An 18996-nucleotide genomic window follows, 5' to 3' on the forward strand; every position below is an offset into this window, starting at 1 on the left:
CTCATCAGATCTTCACAAGAAGAGTAAGAGGTAGATACTAGCATTAGCCCTATTCCATAGTTGAAGAAACTGAAGCAAAAACAAATTAAGTATATTGCCCAAAGTCATAGAGCTAGTGAACAGTGATAGAGCTAGAACTCAAAACCAGGAAATCTGACCCCTGCCCTTAACCAGGGAACAGCTAAAGACCGTCCAAGAGTCAACTCCAGCCCAACAGCCAAATCTGGCTCATCACATGTTTGTATACATCCATGATCCAAGAACAGTTTCTGCATTTTTAAGTAGTTGAGAGGAAAACATAATAATATTGCATGATCTATAAACATTATATAAAATTCACATTTCAAAGTCCAGCAACATTTGAAGTACAGCAACATACCGTCTGTGGCTGCTTTCATGCCCTAACGGCAGACCTAAGTAGCTGTAACGGAGGCAGGATAGCCCAAAGGGCCACAAAGCCTCAAATATTTATTGTCTGGCCCTTTATGGAAAAAGTTGAAGGCCTTACTTTTAACCACTACATTGCCTCTTAAAAGCTCTCCTTGATCCCTTACTTCCCCTAAGCTAGACTAAATCTTTCCTTTCTCTATTTGTATGCCCTTTGCATCTCTCTTATAACAGGTAGTCTATTTTGCTTTGAATTACATTTGACTTATTTTTTTCCTTGAGCAGACTGCAAATTCCTTAAAGGCAGGAAGTAATCTTTTGCACTTTGCATTCCTCTTGGTGCCTTGCTTATTGTTGGCAGCCAATAAATATTCACTGGCTTTCAATAAAATACTGTAGTGTGAACTTTCGAACGGATTTTCCTAACATGAATATGAAGTACAGATATCACAGACTAGATTCTGTATTGGCAGGATGGGGAATAACAGGCCTCAGTCACTGCTGGTAGGTGTATAAATGGTACAATCTTTCTGAAGGGCAATTCTGCCTGTTCATCAAATACCTTGAAGATGTATTTGTTAGGACTCAGAATTCTACTGTTGGAAATCTGTCCTAAGGAAAGAAGCAGACTTATTTGCAAAAATGCAATAATAGTAGTCATAGGAGTTAACACATTTACTGAGTACATAGTACATGCCGGGTACTGAGTTAAGTCCTTTAAATGTAGAACCTCCATGTAGTCCTGTTTTATTTTTTAAAGATTTTTAAATTTTTTTTTTGAGAGAGAGAGCAGGGGCGGGACAGAGAGAGAGGGAAAGAACCCCAAGCAGGATCTGTGCTGCCAGTGCAGAACCCCATGCAGGGTTCATGAGATCATGACCCGAGATGAAATTAAGAGACGCTTAACCAATGGAGCCACCCAGGTGTCCCAGCCCTATTTTATAGATAGGAAATTCTCAAGAGTTTATATGATTTGTCAAAAGTTAAGGAATGACAGTTTATTATTTTTAAGGAGAGATCTATAGCTAATTGTAATTCTGCATATTATTCTTTTTAAGTTTATTACTATAATAAGCATGTGTTACATATATAATTTTTTTTAATTTTTTTACGGTTTTATTTTTAAGAGAGGCAGACAGACAGAATCTGAAGCAGGCTCTAGGCTCTAAGCTGTCAGCACAGAGCCCGATGTGGGGTTCAAACTCACAAATCATGAGATCATGACCTGAGGCCAAAGTCGGACGCGTAACCAACTGAGCCACCCAGGTGCCCCACGTAGATAATTTTTTAAGGCAGTAAGGCAGCACACAGAAACCTTACTCCTGTATTTCTTTCCTTTGCAAACTAGGGAAAATAAGTCAGAATAGAACAAGCAAATATTCTTTTTCATTTACTTTGGAAAGTACAATAAAACATCACCATCCTGAACTTTGAAACAAAGACAGTATTTCCTCTCATAAAAACAGCTTTGAGAACAACACTGTGAATCCTATGTGTTTCCCATATAGCATCATTCAGCCAATTTTGCCTGCTTTCCTAAAATGCCATACAGGTTTTGCCTAATATAAATAGACAAGAAATTATGTTGTTATTTGTACTGAATAAAAAACTCTTTGGATATGAGGATGGAATCACCCATAACTATAGTAATTTAGAGAGGAAAAGTCCTGCCCTGTCTACGAATCTCCAGGGGTATTACATGACCCAAAATCACTAAGTTTTGACCATTTTTTGGATTCAAGCTGTTTTGCCTCTGATCCAAAAAAACACTAGTCCAAGATTTCCCTCTATATCTACACAATTCGAATTAACACAATACTTTCAGACTAGATCTATTAAATGCTACGATAGCCCTGTAAGAACTTTCCAGAGCCACATCTTACCTCTTCTGGCACAATAATTAATGGGTACTTGTCCTCAGATAAAAAGTTGAAAATAACCCATACTTTAAATGCATCTTCTTCTGTAATGAGCAAGGGACTCTTGGTGAGGTTTTTTTTGACACAGAGGGTCCAACACATCCTATTGAACTCAATCTTGTCAAAGGTGTCTTGGACCTAAAAAAGGAGGAGTTAAAATTTCAGTGAAAAATTTCCAATGAAGGAGGAAAAATTCCAAAATAAGTAGAATATAAGCCAAGTAAAAAGATACATGCTTCCACTCTGATCAATTCAATTAACGAATAACTCAATTAATAGACATTTTCTAAGTACTTGTTTATGTACCACACTTTCAAAGGCCCAATTAGGAACATTATAATTAGCCTGACACTAAAGCAACATCCATCTGCTCATATCACTCACTTGGCACATAAAATACTAGCTTTTTGAATAGTTATTTTTTCACATGTACACATTATCTTCTACATAAAACTACCAACCCTGGTACAGAGGGTAGAGAGTGTCAATTACTCAGTATGAGCCACGTGCAGATGTCTCATTTTACCCAGAGAGACATAGAAGATATTTTCTTTTGGGAAAAACTTGAACTGAAATTCTAAAAAGACAGCCTCCCCTTCAGTCATTCAATCATGGATTCAACATTCCCTCAGCATCTACAGTGAGCCAAGTAGTATGCTACAAATTAAGGATATAAAGATAAAGAAGAACTCAGTCTCTGCTCACAAAACATTCACAGTCTATTAGGGAAAACAGATATGCAAATAGACAAATTCTACTATCACACCATGTGTAATTCAGTAGTTTTTCACTCATTTAAAAGATAAAATTTAGATAGTAATTATGATCTGCCAGAGACAATGCAAAGATAGGAAAGAGTAGCTCATGTCTCCAAGAAATGCCGAGACAACTACAACACAGTGTGATGAATGCTATTAACAGAAATAAGCAGAGGGTCTGTGGGAATACTGAGGAGCTAACCCATCTTAAGAACTAGCAGAAGATTTTCAGAAAAAGTGACACGACAACAGAGTGGAATTCAAAGGATCATTAAAAGTCAGTTTACAGTCACTATGGGAAACCATGTGGAGGAGCCTCAAAAAACTAATAAAGGACTGCCATATGATCCAGCAATTCCACTTCTGGGGATATAATAATATATATTATCATATACATAATAATAATACAAAGGGTAGCAAAAACACTAACTCAGATAAATATCTGCACCCCCATGTTCACAGCAGCATTATTTACAATAAACAAGACATGGAGACAACCTAAGTGTCCATCAATAGATGAATGCATAAAGCAGTTTATATAATGGAATATTAGTTAGCCATAAAAATGAGGAAATCCTACAATTTGCAACAAAATGGATGGACCTTGAAGGCACTAGGCTAAGTGAAATAAGTCAGACAGAGAAAGACAAATACTGTATGATCTCACTTGTATGTGGAATCTAGGGGAAAAAAACCCTCATAGAAAAAGAGATCAGACTTTGGTTACCAGAAGCACGGGGTGGGGGAATGTGGGAACTGGAATAAGGTGGTCTAAAGACACAAATTTCCAGTTATAAAATAAGCAAGTACGAGGGAGGTAACGTACAACATGACGACTACAGCTAACACTGCTGTATGGCATAGAAAAGTTAAGAATATAAAGCAACCTAAGAGTTCTCACCATAAGGAGAAAATGCTTCTCCTTTATTTTTTTCTTTTTTCTCTTCTTTTTATTGTATCTATATGAAATAATGAATGTTAGCTGAACCTACTATGGTAATTATTTCACAATACGTATAAATCAAACCATCCTGTGATGCAAGTCAATTATTTCTCAATAAAACTGGGGGGAAATGAAAAGTAAACAGTTCAAGAACGGGATAAGGAGTGTTCTGGGTAGAACAGCCTGCGAAAGCCCAGAGGTAAAGACAACTATGGTCAGTTCAGAAGTACTGTAGTAGTTTAATGTGAATGGAGCACTTGGTGTTAAAGAGTGGTAGGAGTCAAGGCTTTCTGGTAAGTGCAAATAACAGAAAACACCCTGGGTTCCTTTAAACAGATAAAGAATTTATCAGAAAAACAATGGGCTAAAGTCTGGGCTTGTGATGCCTCCCGCTTTGGTTTTCTTCTTCAATTATTACTTTGGCTATTCAGGGTCTTTTGTGCTCCCACACGAATTTGAGGATAGTTTATTCTAGCTTTGTGAAGAATGCTGGTGCAATTTTGACTGGGATTGAATTGAATGTGTAGATTGCTTTGGGTAATAATGACATTTTAACAATGTTTATTCTTCTGATCCATGAGCACGGGATGTTTTTCCATTTCTTTGTGTCTTCTTCAATTTCTTTCATTAAGTTTTCTACAGTTTTCATCATACAGGTCTTTTATATCTTTGATTAGGTGTATTCCTAGGTATTTTATGGCTTTTCATGCAATTGTGAATGGGATCAGTTTCTTGATTTCTTTCTGTTGCTTCATTATTGGTGTATAAAAATGCAACTGATTTCTGTATGTTGATTTTGTACCCTGCGACTTTGCTGAATTCATGGATCAGTTCTAGTAGGCTTCTGGTGGAGTCAGTCAGGTTTTCCATGTAGAGTATCATGTCATCTGCAAAAAGTGAAAAGTTTGACTTCATTTTGCCAAATTTGATGCCTTTTATTTCCTTTTGTTGTCTCACTGCTGATGCTAGGACTTCCAGCACTATGTTAAACAACAGTGGAGAGAGTGGACATCCTTGTCGTGTTCCGGAACAAATCAAGAAACTAAAGATGCTGGAGAGGATGTGGAGAAACAGGCACCCTCCTACACTGTTGGTGGGAAGGTAAACTGGTACAGCTGCTATGGAAATCAGTGTGAAGGATCCTCAAAAAATTAACAATAGAACTCCCCTATGACCCAGTAATAGCACTGCTAGAGATTTACCCAAGGATACAGAAGTGCTGATGCATAGGGGCACATGTACCCCAATGTTCATAGTGGCTCTTTCTACAATAGCCAAATCATGGAAAGAGCCTAAATGTCCATCAACTGATGAATGGATCAAGAAGATGTGGTTTATATATACAATGGAATACTACATGGCAATGAGAAAGAATGCAATCTGGCCATTCGTAGCAATGTGGATAGACCTCAAGGGTGTCATGCTAAGTGAAATAAGTCAGGCAGAGAAGGCCAGATACCATATGTTTTCACTTATAAGTCTGACAGGAAAAACTTAACAGAGGACCATGGGGTGGGAAAGGGGGAAAAAGAGTTAGGGGGAGGGAGGGAGACAAATCATGAGAGACTCTTGAATACTGAAAACTGAGGGCTGAAGGGGAGGGGGAAAGAGGAAGGGGAGTGATGGACATGGAGGAGGGCACTTGTGGGGAAGGGCACTGGGTGTTATATGGAAACCAACTTGACAATAAACTACTAAAAATAAATTAATAAAAAATAAAAGCAGTAATACTTTTAGAGAGAGAGAGAGAAAAGAAAAACAATGGGTAACCTCAAAGATCCAACACAAGGGCTAGAGAATCTAGGCTCCGAAACTAAGCCACTACCAATATAGGACAGTTGGTCTGAATCACAGTTGGAACTATGCATGGGGAGAATACAGTACAAACACCACTGCCAACGTAACAAGAAGCCATCACTGTTGCCACTGACCCAGTGTTTGATCCTCTGTGTCACTCATGAGTATCTGAACTTTTCAATATTTGAGATGTAAGACAGGTCCTTCCCCCACCAAGGCACTGTGCAATTTCCTAAACATGAGTTCAGATACTGGGCAGACATAAAATGACAAATGACCATTGCATAGGGCATAGTAAAAGATGAGGCTAAAGAGATAGGTGAAGGCCAGATCATAAAGAACCTTATAATCCATATTAAGGAGTTAGGATTTATCTGTACTGAAAGAGTGGACAGGAACACCATATACAACCTGCATGTTAAAAATCATATTCTGGGACAATACGGAAGATGTACTAAAAAAGGCAGAGTGGATAGGACAATATGTGCAAAACATTTCTGTGTGGAGAGAGAGAAACAAAGTGTTACATGTACCATATGGAAGAAGTCACTAGCTGACAGCATGGAGAAATTTCTCTTGATCCCTGACCTGAATGTGTGGTTAGCACACCAGCCCCCCAGGAGCAAAACGACACCCTTCGTGTTCTATCTGCAGAACCCTGTCTCAGTCTGACACCATTTCACACACCCCCACGGTCCACACTAATCCCATGAAGGGAAAGCAGTAGGTGCTGCAGCTTCTTATTTTCCTTTTTCTTTTTTCTTTAACACCATTGACGACAACCTGGTGTATGCTTGGTATTTTATATGCAGTTTCTCACTTAAACTTCATATTAACCTTGTAAGATAGCTAAATATTCCCACTATTTTACAGATCAGGAAACAGAGGTTCAGAAATATTGAATACTTTTACCAAGTTCACATGGCTTATAAATATCAGGGAACAGAAGTTCAGAAAAATTGAATACCAAGTTCACGTGGATGTTAATTATCAAAACTAGAGTTTAAATAAAAGTTCAAGTGCTGTCTCTTTCCACTACGCTAAATTGCTTATAGAACTCAAAAGACGGAGGACATCTATGTAATGGAAGACATCTCTCTAGAGGACTGGTTCCACAGGCCACCACCATCAACTCTATCCACCTGCACCCCTAAAAACCACTAAGGGGAAATGACACGTACACAAAAGCATATAGCTTGAGGAATAAGAAATGATTCTATGTGGATTATGTAGAGAATTATAGGATTCCTGAGGGGGAGTGGCTAGATTTATGGCTAGAAACACAAACACAGACCAAATCACAAACAGCTTCCTAATTTTAAGAAATAGCCTATAAGAAACCCCTAATTGAAGGGTTTTAGAGCAGAGAATAAGCAGGTCATCTACTGCCCAGATGAGTACTTTACAGAAAAGGTGATAGTTAGATCTTGAAGTATATATTGAAGAGTGTGAGGGAAAATAATACAAAAGACAGGAAAATAAATGGCAGGAGCAAAGGTATGGCAAAAGCATCACACCAACCAAGTCTGGGGAACAGACGCAGGATAAAGGAGACAAAAGCAAGTCTGAAGGAAAGATAAAGTTTTCAATTATGAGCATCTTCAACCTGAAGGTCTGGTAAGACATTTAGATGGAGGTGTCCGAAGACAAAGAAGTGGAACCGTAGCTAATGAGGACAGGCAGGCTTGTGAGTCAGCTGCATGCTGATGATGACTGAAGCCATGATGGTCAAATGAGATCACTGACAGAAAACGTAAATCGAGAAAAGAGATGGGATCAAGAAACAGAACCTCTAGAGATAGACGTTTACAAAACAAGAGGAGGAAGAGGAATTATGATGACCAAAAGAATAGTCAAAGTGGCAGGAGAACCACAAAGATAATGAAAATTGAGTGAGGAACCGGTTAAGAAAGTTTGATCAGTAGTGTCACATGCTATAGAGATTAAAAAGGAGTTAAGAACAGACCACTAGTTTTCCAATTCAGTGGTTACCAGTTACCTTCAAGAGAGGCTAGAAGTTTGGGTAAAAATCAGATTGCAATGGCACTAAAAACCAAGCAAATTTTCCATAAATTTTCCCATGAAATAAGTAGTGATTTTTTTTATCAAGTTCACTGTATATTACTTAATTTTAATAAGCTGTCTGTTTGGCTTATTCCTTCTCTAAAATGTAAAGCACTATTCTTTAGTTTAATCATGCTCAATGGTAAAAGCATACTAAATGATGGCATCTACATCTTTAAAAAAAAATACAAAATGAGATCATGTGTGTAAAGCCCACAGCTAACATCATATTCAACACTGAAAAACTGAGTTTTTCCTCTAGGACCAGAAAAAGGCAAGAATGCCCACTGTCACCACTTCTATTCAAGAAAGTACTGAAAGTACTAGCCAGACCAATTAGACAAAAGAAGGAAAAAAGAAATATAAAGCATCCAAATTAGAAAGAAGTAAAACTATCTGTTTACCAATAACATGATCTTTCTTTTATGCGGAAAATTCTAAAGATTCCACAAAGAAAACCTTTTAGAACTAATAAAAACTTGGCAAAGTTACAGAAAACTCAAAAATCAGTTGTGTTTCTATACAAAACAATAAACAATCTAAAAATAATTTTTAAATCCTATTTAGTAGAGCATCAAAAAGAATAAAATACTTAGGAATAAACTTAACCAAGGAGGCAAACTTGGTTGAAAACTACAAAATGTTACTGAAAAAAGTAAAGATGATATCAATGATGATATCCAGTGTTGATGAGCTTGAAGACTTAATATTGTTAAAATGTCCATACTACCCACCCAAAGCAATGTTCAGATTCAGTGCAATCCCCACCAAAATCCCTGTGGCCTTTTTTTGGGGGGGGGGAGGGCACCAACAGAAAACATCATCCTAAAATTCATATGGAATCTCAAAGGACCATGAAGAGCCAAAATAATCTTAAGAACAACAAAACTGGAGGCTTTATACTTCCTAATTTCAAAACATATTACAAAGCTATCGTAACCAAAACAGTATGGTACTTAGCATAAAGAGAGATATATAGACCAATAAAACAGAGAGCCCAGAAATAAACCCTCATGTATGTGGTCAAATGATCTTTACCAAGGATGCCAAGACTATACAATGAGGAAAAGATAGTCCCTTCAACAAATGGTGCTAGGAAAACTGAATATCCATATGCAGTAGAAGAAAATGGACCATTATCTTACACCATATATAAAAATTAACGCAAATGGGAGTAAAAATCTAAATGTAAAACCTGAAACTATACAACTAGAAGAAAACCTAGGGGAAGAGCTTCATGACATTGGAATGGGGAATGATCTCTTAGATAGGACATTAAAAGCCACAGGCAACAAAGCAAAACTAGACAATCAAGTATGTCAAACTTAAAAACTTCTGTACACAATAACAACAATCAACAGAGTTGGAAAATGGGGAACCAGTCCTTGCCACCACAGAAGTTACACTCTAGGAGGGGCATCAGGTATCAAACAATACACCAATAAAACAACTATCTATATGATGAAAATGCAGTAAATGCTACAAAGGGAAAATACATTATAGGGCAGCAGGTTAGCTCTGGGAAGAGCAGGGTGCGACTTGGAGAAACTCCCCTGAGGAAGTGACAATCAAGCTGAGACCTAAAGGATGAACAAGAATTTGATGCAGGTCACAGGCAGAGGTAGCCTTACAGCACAGGAGGCTTGTCTGAAGGCTCTGTGACAGAGGGTGTTGGTACAGGAAGAACAGAGAGAAGGCCAATGTAACTGCAGAGAAGAGGAAAAGGAGGGAAGAGGAAGAAAAGGAGGCCAGAGAGGTTGGCAGAGACCAAATCAAACATGGCCCTGTACGCCATGATAAGGATGCTGCACTTTACCCAGAACCAAGAGCAAGCCATTGAAAGGCATGGGCTCACTATTCAGTGCTTGCTAAGTTAAAATAGATCTATAAATTGAGATCTCAAGATCTGTTCTACCTACAAAAGGTCTAGAAATCTATGATTCCATATTCCATCCCATCTAAGACTACATACTGTGCTCCAGAATTCCAGTTTATATCATATGTAATAAATTGTCTCACATCTTTTGGAAAACTAACAACGTCTGCCAACGGTTTCAAGGTGTCCAAATGGAAGAGAATATCCTAGAAAGAAATATGTAGAGTTGTTCTCATTTTCAGCATATATTTTTTCACTAAAATCCATACAAGATAGCAATACTATTTATAGACCTCAATTCTGATTCAAAGTACTGAAAGTATTTACAAAACTAAAATCACATGTTCTCTAAACTAGAATTTTCATCCAAACCAGCTCAAGACTAAGTTCCTATGCCACAGACTCAGTTCTCAGAAGACAGGAAAATTAGCCAATGTGATGCTTTAGAAATTGATTGGAGAATTTGTTTTCTCAAAAAGCATTCATACTCTTCAATCAGTAATTCTTCTACAAATTCCCTTTTTAGGGAATCAGAGTCAGATAAAGATTTACCTAGGATAGTCACTATTACTTAGAAGAGTGGAAAAAAATCAAAATAAAATATAAGCCCACAAAAAAGGGAATAGTTATAAACCCATGGTTCAGTCACTGAATACCACTTAGTAGCTGGGTGACCTGAGAACCAATTTAACCCAAAGCCCAGTCTCTTCATCTTTAAAATGGTACTTAACCCACACAGTTAACAGAAAGAATTAAAACATTTGTTTAAAATGTTTAGCAGAGTTTCTGATACACAGTAGACTCTAAATAAATGTTACCATTTTTATCTTTATATTCATGTTTTCAAAAAATGTAATCACACAGAAAAGGCAATATTTATATTTTCAATATGATACAATTTGAAAAACAATATATAGAAGCACAGCCGAAAAAAAATAGACTCAACCAAAATGATAATCGTATCTACACCTTTAGATGATAAGATTGTGGGTGATATATGTTTTCTTAATAAATTCCTCTTTTTTATTTATTTCTAGCAATAGCCTGTATTTCCTTTACAATTAAAGAAGCCACTTTTATTATTATACTTCACAGTAATCATTAGGAAGATTCAAATCAAAACACAGTAAGATACCATACTTCATACTTACTAGGACGGCTATAATCAAAATGATAGACAATAACAAGCACTGTGAGGGTATGAAGAAAGTGGAACCCTCATACACTGCTGGTAGGAAAGTAAGATATGTGTTGGCTTTGGAAAACAGTTTGATAGTTCCCCAAAACATTAAGCGTAGGGCTGCCAGAGGACCTGGCTGGCTCAGTCGGTGGAATATGCAACTCTTGATCTCAGGGTTATGATTTCAAGCCCCACATGGGGCATTGAGCTTACTTAAAAAAACAAATAAATAAAATAAAATAAACATAGAGTTGCCATATGGCCCAAGAATTCCATTCATAGGTAGTTATCCCTATGGGTTAAATACCATCATCAACATTTTAAAGAGAATTGAAAATGTATATCCACACAAAAATCTGAACATGAACATTCCCAGCGATTTTACAATAACCAAAAAGTGGAAACAACACAAATGTCCATAACTGGATAAATGGGCAAACAAAAGGTAGTATAATTATAATGAAATATTCAGCTATCAAAAGGAATGAAGCGCCATTACATGCTACAATGTAGATGAATTTTGAAGACATTATGCTAAATAAAGAAGGCAGACACTAAAAGGCCTTATATTATAGGAGTTCAGAATAGGCAAATCCAGAGAGACAGAAAGTAGATTAGTGGTTTCCAAGGAGTGTAGGGAAGGAGAGAGTGAGTGCTAAAGTGTACAAATTTTTTTGAAGGAAGGTAGGGGAAATATTCTAAAATGGCTTGTGATGATGGCTGCACAAAAAAAGTGACTATCCCAAGAACCACTGAATTACCCACTTTAAACAGTTAAATTACATGACATGCAAATACTCAAGACTGGTTATCTTAAAGATACAACATTTCTTTAAACTATATCACTCTTAGACTTATACTGCTGGCCACAGTACTCAAGGGCATAAAGTCATCCATAGCTTTTATCATTTAACTTCTTCATTCACTCAGAAGTTTTTAATGCTGTATAACTTTACTAATATGATGAAAATGTAGAGTCCAACGTGGCTATTGTGCCAAAATACTATATAACTCTCAAGCAACAATGAAAAAAGAAATGACATGGCTAAACGACAGTAACAAGAACTGCTCAAAAACATGGTCTTGGTTATTTAAGAGCAATATAACTTCCTACTAAATGATAGTTGGTAGGCACACATTTGAAGACATTTTGACTGCTGAAGATATATTCATTCAAATAACAAAAAACTGAAACCTCATTTTATGGAAGAACTATAACTGACATGAAGAGCATGCATCTGATATGTCAGCCTAGAAAAACAATGTAGAGGCTACTAACCTCTAGAGAAGGGACATTGTATTGAACTTTTGTTTTTCTTTTACATGTATGTACGTTTCCCAAAAGTCAAAAAAGAAAAGGATTATGTTAGAAAAGCAGCAGATTCCCCAATGAGAACTTGGTATCTTGCCAATGGATTACTGGTTTAAATCATAATAGCTCAGATCAACCTTTAACATGTGGGATCAGGGAAAAGAATTGACAATGATTTGGACCCAAAAGCCTAACAGGCTATTAAATCTCATGCAAGAATTCAACCGCCACATACATATACTAAAGCAGACTAGCTTTTGATGTAGTCTATTGAGGATCAGTAGTAAAAAGGTAACAATATACTGCTTTCTTCAATTATTCACTGTCAGATAATCCAGGTATAATGTTTCTTTGCAAAAAATGAGAGGAAGTTCACAAAAACATTCTTCCTAGATGTTTATAGAATTCCATTCTTTACTTAAAAAGGAATTTAACAAACAAGCAAAAGAATAAAAAAGCTAACACTTAGGGAAGGCAAAATACCTGATACAAGAACATAAACATATTAATCATTTGATGTCTCAGGAAAGCTGAAAATCAATTCTATCAATGTGAAGATAGAATCAGGGAATCATTCAGGGAATGATTATCCCTGAAGAAACAGATACAGAAATCAAATGGAAAAATTACTTTTTAGAAAGTGAATTTCCACATAATTTATCCCTTGGTCCAAATACTTTCAGAAAAATTCTCCTAGGCAAAGGCAGAAAACCTCTAAAACAAGCTGGGGGAAAATTTATAAGAATGAACACTAAAGAACACCAGATACTAATCACAAGAAAAGAATCATCTTAAAACACTTAAGGGGGTGCCTGGCTGCCTCAATTGGTAGAATATGCAACTCTTGATCTCAGAGTTGTGAGTTCAAGCCCCATGTTGAGTTGGAAATTACTTAAAAAATAACATAAAATTGGGATGCCTAGGTGGCTCAGTTAAGTGAAATTAAATGGCTTAGGTCTAATATCTATCTAATCCTTGGGGCTCCTGGGTGACTCAGTCAGTTAAGCATCTGACTCGATCCTGGCTCAGGTCATGATCTCACAGTTCATGGGTTCTAGTTCCCCACCGAGCTCTGCGCTGATGGCGCGGAGCCTGCTTGGGATTCTGTCTCTCCCTCTCTCTGCCCCTCCCCTATCTCTAAGACTCTCTTTCTCTCAAAATAAATAAGTAAACAAACAAAATCTATCTAACCCTTATTATTAGTTAGGCAACCTTATGCTCTGTTTCCTCCTAAATCAGCTGGGAATAAGAATTACAGTTATGCATTGCAAGATTAACATGAGGATCAAATGAGATTCGATACGTGTGTGTCATACACATATATATAACACACAGATATATATATATCGCATCTTGCAAATGTTTAATCATTACTTATTATTGTATTTGCATAACTGATGACAATCTCTAACATTCTCCAGTTACTATTGGCATCTTTTCAACAAAGTTTCAAAACAAGGCACTAATCTTTGCTCAATTTAAACCCACACCTTGGAAACCCTGGCTGCTTTATTTGGATTGAAGGTCTGGCAAAATTCCACTCTAGGTGGCTAAACAATAATAAACAAGAACTTACTGTTTCATCATATCCTCGCTCATTTTGTGAATAGGTTTTTCTCCAAATTTTCTCCAAGTGGCTAATTTTAAACTTTTAAAATACTGCTATATTTTCTCCTTCAGTTACAAAACTTTAAAAAACCTAAATAGAGGTTTGTTCTTTCTCTAGCCAGGGTTTGTGGAAGTCTCGGTTTTTCTCGCTCCTTCTGGGCTATCTTGGTTTTTACGGCTACTTTGCAGCTAGTTGAGTTCTGAGCGTCTCCTTCCACTGGAACCAAAAGATCTAGAAGGAGCTTCTGTCTGTGACTAGGCTTCCGATGGATTCACCAACGAAGCTTTGCCCATCCTGTGGCCCGGAACCTCCTCAGATGGCCAGTGAAGAAAATTCCCAGGGAGGCTCAGTTGCCTCTCAAACTATCTCTGAAGTATTAGTGAAGAACCTTCGTGAATTGACTCTCGACCCTACCATCAAACTCCCTTCCCCTCTACCAGAATATCCATCCCCAGAGGAGAGGGAGAAGAAACCACAGGGACTTGCGGATGGAATACTCAGCAACAGGAGGAGGAATGGAGTCAGGACAGTGTTAAGTGCACGGAAAGGATGGAAAGGCTAATGTGGTTGATTACAAACCATCGATACTTCAAACAGCCTTCCAAGGATGAACCAAGAGTGGCAAGGTTTAGATGTAGATGTCACTATTGCCTGTATCATAAAGATCCTTCTGAAGATACCAACACAGAGATTGGTTATAACATGGAGTCGTTATGAACATAAACCTTATTCTACTGTGTTTTTCTCGCTAGTAATTTTAGCATCAGCATGCAAGCAGCTTGGGAGAGCAGTTCTGTTAAGACAAACTGTATAATATTTTGATAATCTAGGATATTAGTTCTGTATTTTCTACTTTGATAGCCATAATTTGTGAGGAATCCTGGAGTTTGCATTTGAATGACTTCAGTTTACTTTAGTTCCGCTTCTTGATATGACCCAAGGAAGCACTAGGAGGTTTTGCGTGTTGTGTGTTTGAGAAGCCGGAAGTTATTAAGACAGGTTAACCTGACATGGGGCTCCTGGGTGGCTCCGATGGGTAAAGCATCTGACGACAGCTCTGGAGAGTAGGGCTCTGTGCTGGCAGCTGGGAGCCTGGATTGTGTATTATAAGCCAAGTAACTTGTTGCGCAAGAGGAGTATATAGAGAGAATATTGGGTGGTTGGCTAGAATGTAATTATAATTAGGGCAGGGTACATAGGCTAGATTTTCTGGTTTTCAAAAATCAGAACTGTAGGGAAAATGTTCTGATGTGGTAGTTCAATTTTCAGTAGCAAATGTATATGTATAGGATTTTATTAAAATTGATACTTATTTGAAAAAATAAATAAATAACAATAAATAAATAAATAAATAAATAACCTAAATATGGGTTCCTGGGTGGTTCAGTTGGTTAAGCATCCGACTCTTGATTTCAGCTCAGGTCACGATCTCATGATCCTGAGATCAAAATTAGGATTCTCGAGCTCCCTCCCCATCTGCCCCTCCCCAGCTCCTGCTAGCTCAAAAATAAGTACATAATTTAAAACCCTAAATACTGAAACAAAAAACATTTTAAAACTTAAAATTCAAGATACTTAAAGAAAGTTACACCAAGGAGAGCAAAATGCAATATTAGAGTAGAGCACTTCAAGACATGAAAACATGTTTATCTACTGGCCCACCCCATACAAATTCTAGCATTGAAAAAGCAACTTTCAGATTTCTGAGAACGTCCAAATATGGTTTTTTTTTCTTCCTTTTAGAGAGCACGCACAAGTGGGGATCATGACCAGAGCCAAAATTAAGAGTTAGACACTTAACCAACTGAGCCACCTGGTAGCCCCTTCTATATTTTAATAAGACATAATTTTAAAGATTAAACACATGCACACAGCAGGTCATCAAATATTTGCAGAATTTAAGACATTTTTACTGGGGCACCTGGGTGGCTCAGTTGGCTGAGCATCCAACTTGAGTTCAGGTCATGATCTCAATCTTGCAGTTCTTGAGTTCAAGCCCCACATCAGGCTTGCTGCTGTCAGCCTGTCAGCACAAAGCTTCTGATCCCCTGTCCCCCCTTTTCTCCCCCTTCCCTGCTTGCACTCTCTCAAAAATAAACATTTTTTTAAAAGAAATATTTACTTATAATACAACTACAGAACATAAATGAGCTCCCTGATCAATGAACAGAACAGCAGCCAGGAAAAGCTTCAGAAAATAGTACAGCATCATACGCTGAAGTTTTGAGACCTTCCAAATCAGCTTCTGCACAATTTGATTAAAAGATTTTTTGAGACAGAATTCACATACCATAAAATTTATACTGACGCTGGGTGGCTCAGTCAGTTAATCATCCAACTTTGGCTCAGGTCATGATCTCACAGTTCATGGGTTCAAGCCCCCTTTGGGCTCCATGCTGACAGCTCAGAGCCTAGAGCCTGCTTGGGATTCTGTGTCTCCCTCTCTCTCTGACCCTCCCCTGCTCACGCTGTCTCTCTGTCTCTCTCTCTCTCTCTTTCAAAAATAAAACATTAAAAAAAATTTTTAAATAGTAAATAAAGTACACAATTCAGTAGTATTTATTCACAAAGTTTTGCAACCATCATCACTATCTAATTCTGGAACACTTTCATCATCCCAAAAAGAAACCTCCAAGCCCATTAGTAGTTACTCACCATTCCCACCACCCATCAGCCTCTGTCAACCACTAATCTACTTTGCATCTCCATGTGTTTGCCTATTTTGGACACATCATATAAATGGAATCACCTAATTTGTGGCTTTTGTCAGTCTGATTAAACCTTACATTTCATTATGATGTGGTTTCTCTTTTTTTCTTGATTATTAGGCATGATCAAAGCAATGGTACCATCTCTGTAGGAGAAATACTTTAAAAACATAACATAGATACACATAAACACACAAAGAGCAGAAAATTGTATTGTGAGGCTGATACGGAATAACAGATACAGGCACAATGAATACTACATAGATGAACACACTGTAATCTTGACAACCTTTGCTATAATATTTCTGAAACACATGAAATTTTTAAAAATATTTTTTTAATGTTTATTTGCTTTTGAGAGAGAGACAGAGACAGTGTGAGTGGAGTAGGGGAAGAGAGAGAAAGGGAGATGCAGAATCCAAAGCAGGCTCCTGAAACACACATAATTTTTAAAAAGAATCCTCACCAACATTTTAGCATTTCCACACTAATAACTTATTGTCATAAATATTAATTACTGCACTTTACCATTATGTTTTAACACTGAACTATAAAACTGTATACATATACAGCAATAAAAATCCAAAGAAGCCATAGAAAAAAAATATGCACATAATTATGATATTTAGGTGATGGGAAAATACAGTTTTTAAATATTTTTAAGTTTGTTGTTTAAGTAATCTCTACACCCAATGTGGGGCTCTATCCCCTGACCCCAAGATCGAGTCACATACTCCTCCAAGTCAGCCATGCACCCCTAAACATACTTTATTTTTAATTTAAACATATCATCATTGTCACTTTTTGAAAGGCATTTTTCGGGGCACCTGGGTGGCTCACTCAGTTAAGCTCAGATCATGATCTCACGGCTCATGAGTTCGAGCCCCATGTCAAGCTCTGTGCTGACAGACTCAAGAGCCTGGAATCTGCTTCATATTCTGTGTCTCCCTCTCCCTCTCTGCACCTCCCCCACTTATGCTTTCTCTCTCTGTCTCAAAAATAAACATTAAAAAAAAAGGGCGTTTTAAAAATATATCCAAAACTTTCATGCTTGATGTTATAAATAGGCAAAAGTAGAAATTTCCCAACTGTTCATGTGAATGAATATAGGACTACTTTCATATCTAAACTAAGTATATACAATATGGAGAGATGACATTAATACACCATTCAATTAAAAAGTAATTTGAAGGGGCGCCTGGGGGGCTCAGTTGGTTAAGAATCCAACTTCGGCTCAGGTCATGATCTCATGGTTTTTGAGTTTGAGCCCCGCCTCGGGCTCTGTGTTGACGGCTTAGAGCCTGAAGCCTGTTTTGAATTCTGTGTGTCATTCTCTCTCTGCTCTTCCCCCACTTGTGCTCTCTCTCAAAAATAAATAAATATAAAAGAAAAAAATTTTTAAGTAATTTGAAGAACTATATGTATAGCATGAGTTTAGCCAGATGGAAACCAAATACTATGGATTAAGTAGGTGTGTGTTTACATGATCTTTAAAAAGGTCTGGAAAGATTTTCACCAAACTGTTAACAGTGGTCACTCCTGGAGAATGAGTTTAAAAAGAATAAAGCTACATTCACATTTCACTTCACATATTTTTATATTAATTGCCTATTTAATCAAAAGACTACCTTTCATAATCTTTTAATCACTGATTTTTTTAATTACTTGAAGGTGCCAACAGTTTATTTTCTTCTAAAAAGAAGTAAAAGTACATTAAATTCAACACCTTATGTCAATTTTTTTTTAGAGAGAGAGTAGAGGGGAGCCAGAAAGAGGCAGAATCTTAAGCAGATTCCATGTCCACCCAGCACAAGGCTGACATGGATCTTGAGCTCACGATCCGGTCTCGATCTCATGACCATGGGATCATGACCTGAGCCAATATCAAGAGTCAGACATTTAACTGACTGAGCCACCCAGACACCCCTTTTTGTGCCAATTTTTAAGTATCCAAACCAAGGGAGAAAATGAGCATGGCAGCGAATGCCAATAAGTTATATTTGGCTTCCAAACATATAATAGGTTTTTGTAAATCTTCGCTCATACCCCAGAAGAAGCATCTGAGTGGTAACCTGAAAAGTCTATGATGAAAATTTGGCTGTACGATAATTATTTAGTAAAGATAAACATCACCTTTAGTATTCAGTTTACCCTAACAAACCGATGCTTTGGCAATCACTGCCAATCCATGTGGAACCAAAACTCAATAGCACCCTGAGAGAAGACAGTTACACAAACTAATAGAAAATACAGGTAGCTCTTAACTTCAAAATGATGAACCAAGTTGGAAAACATCAAACCAAGTTTTACAAAAGTGGAGAAGAGGAAGAAATTGAAAGCAATGTTGGTTTCTCATTCTTTCTTTCCTTTCTGATTTATCTCATGATGCCTCACACCTGAACTCAGTGAACTCACCAAAAAGGCGCTCTGCGGCCCACTTGAA

The 18996-nt window shown here is 37.3% G+C and overlaps 1 protein-coding gene and 1 pseudogene across 3 annotated transcripts in view; one reads left to right on the top strand and one right to left on the bottom strand.

Annotated features, from left to right (window-relative positions):
• SWAP70 (switching B cell complex subunit SWAP70) overlaps positions 1 to 18996 on the bottom strand; it is a 73972-nt gene that overhangs the window by 31740 nt on the left and 23236 nt on the right. For 2 of the 3 annotated variants that reach the window (XM_029956278.1, XM_029956277.1), the window contains exon 3: positions 2271 to 2444. The exons of the other annotated variant lie outside the window; for it this stretch is intronic. In XM_029956278.1, coding sequence (XP_029812138.1) covers positions 2271 to 2444 — 174 coding nt within the window. The remainder of the gene's footprint in view (positions 1 to 2270; positions 2445 to 18996) is intronic. 3 annotated transcript variants of the gene reach the window in all.
• LOC115306079 lies at positions 14111 to 14569 on the top strand (annotated as a pseudogene).

The sequence above is a fragment of the Suricata suricatta genome, chromosome 11, assembly GCF_006229205.1.
Source record: "Suricata suricatta isolate VVHF042 chromosome 11, meerkat_22Aug2017_6uvM2_HiC, whole genome shotgun sequence".
In the NCBI taxonomy this organism is placed as follows: Eukaryota; Metazoa; Chordata; class Mammalia; order Carnivora; family Herpestidae; genus Suricata; species Suricata suricatta.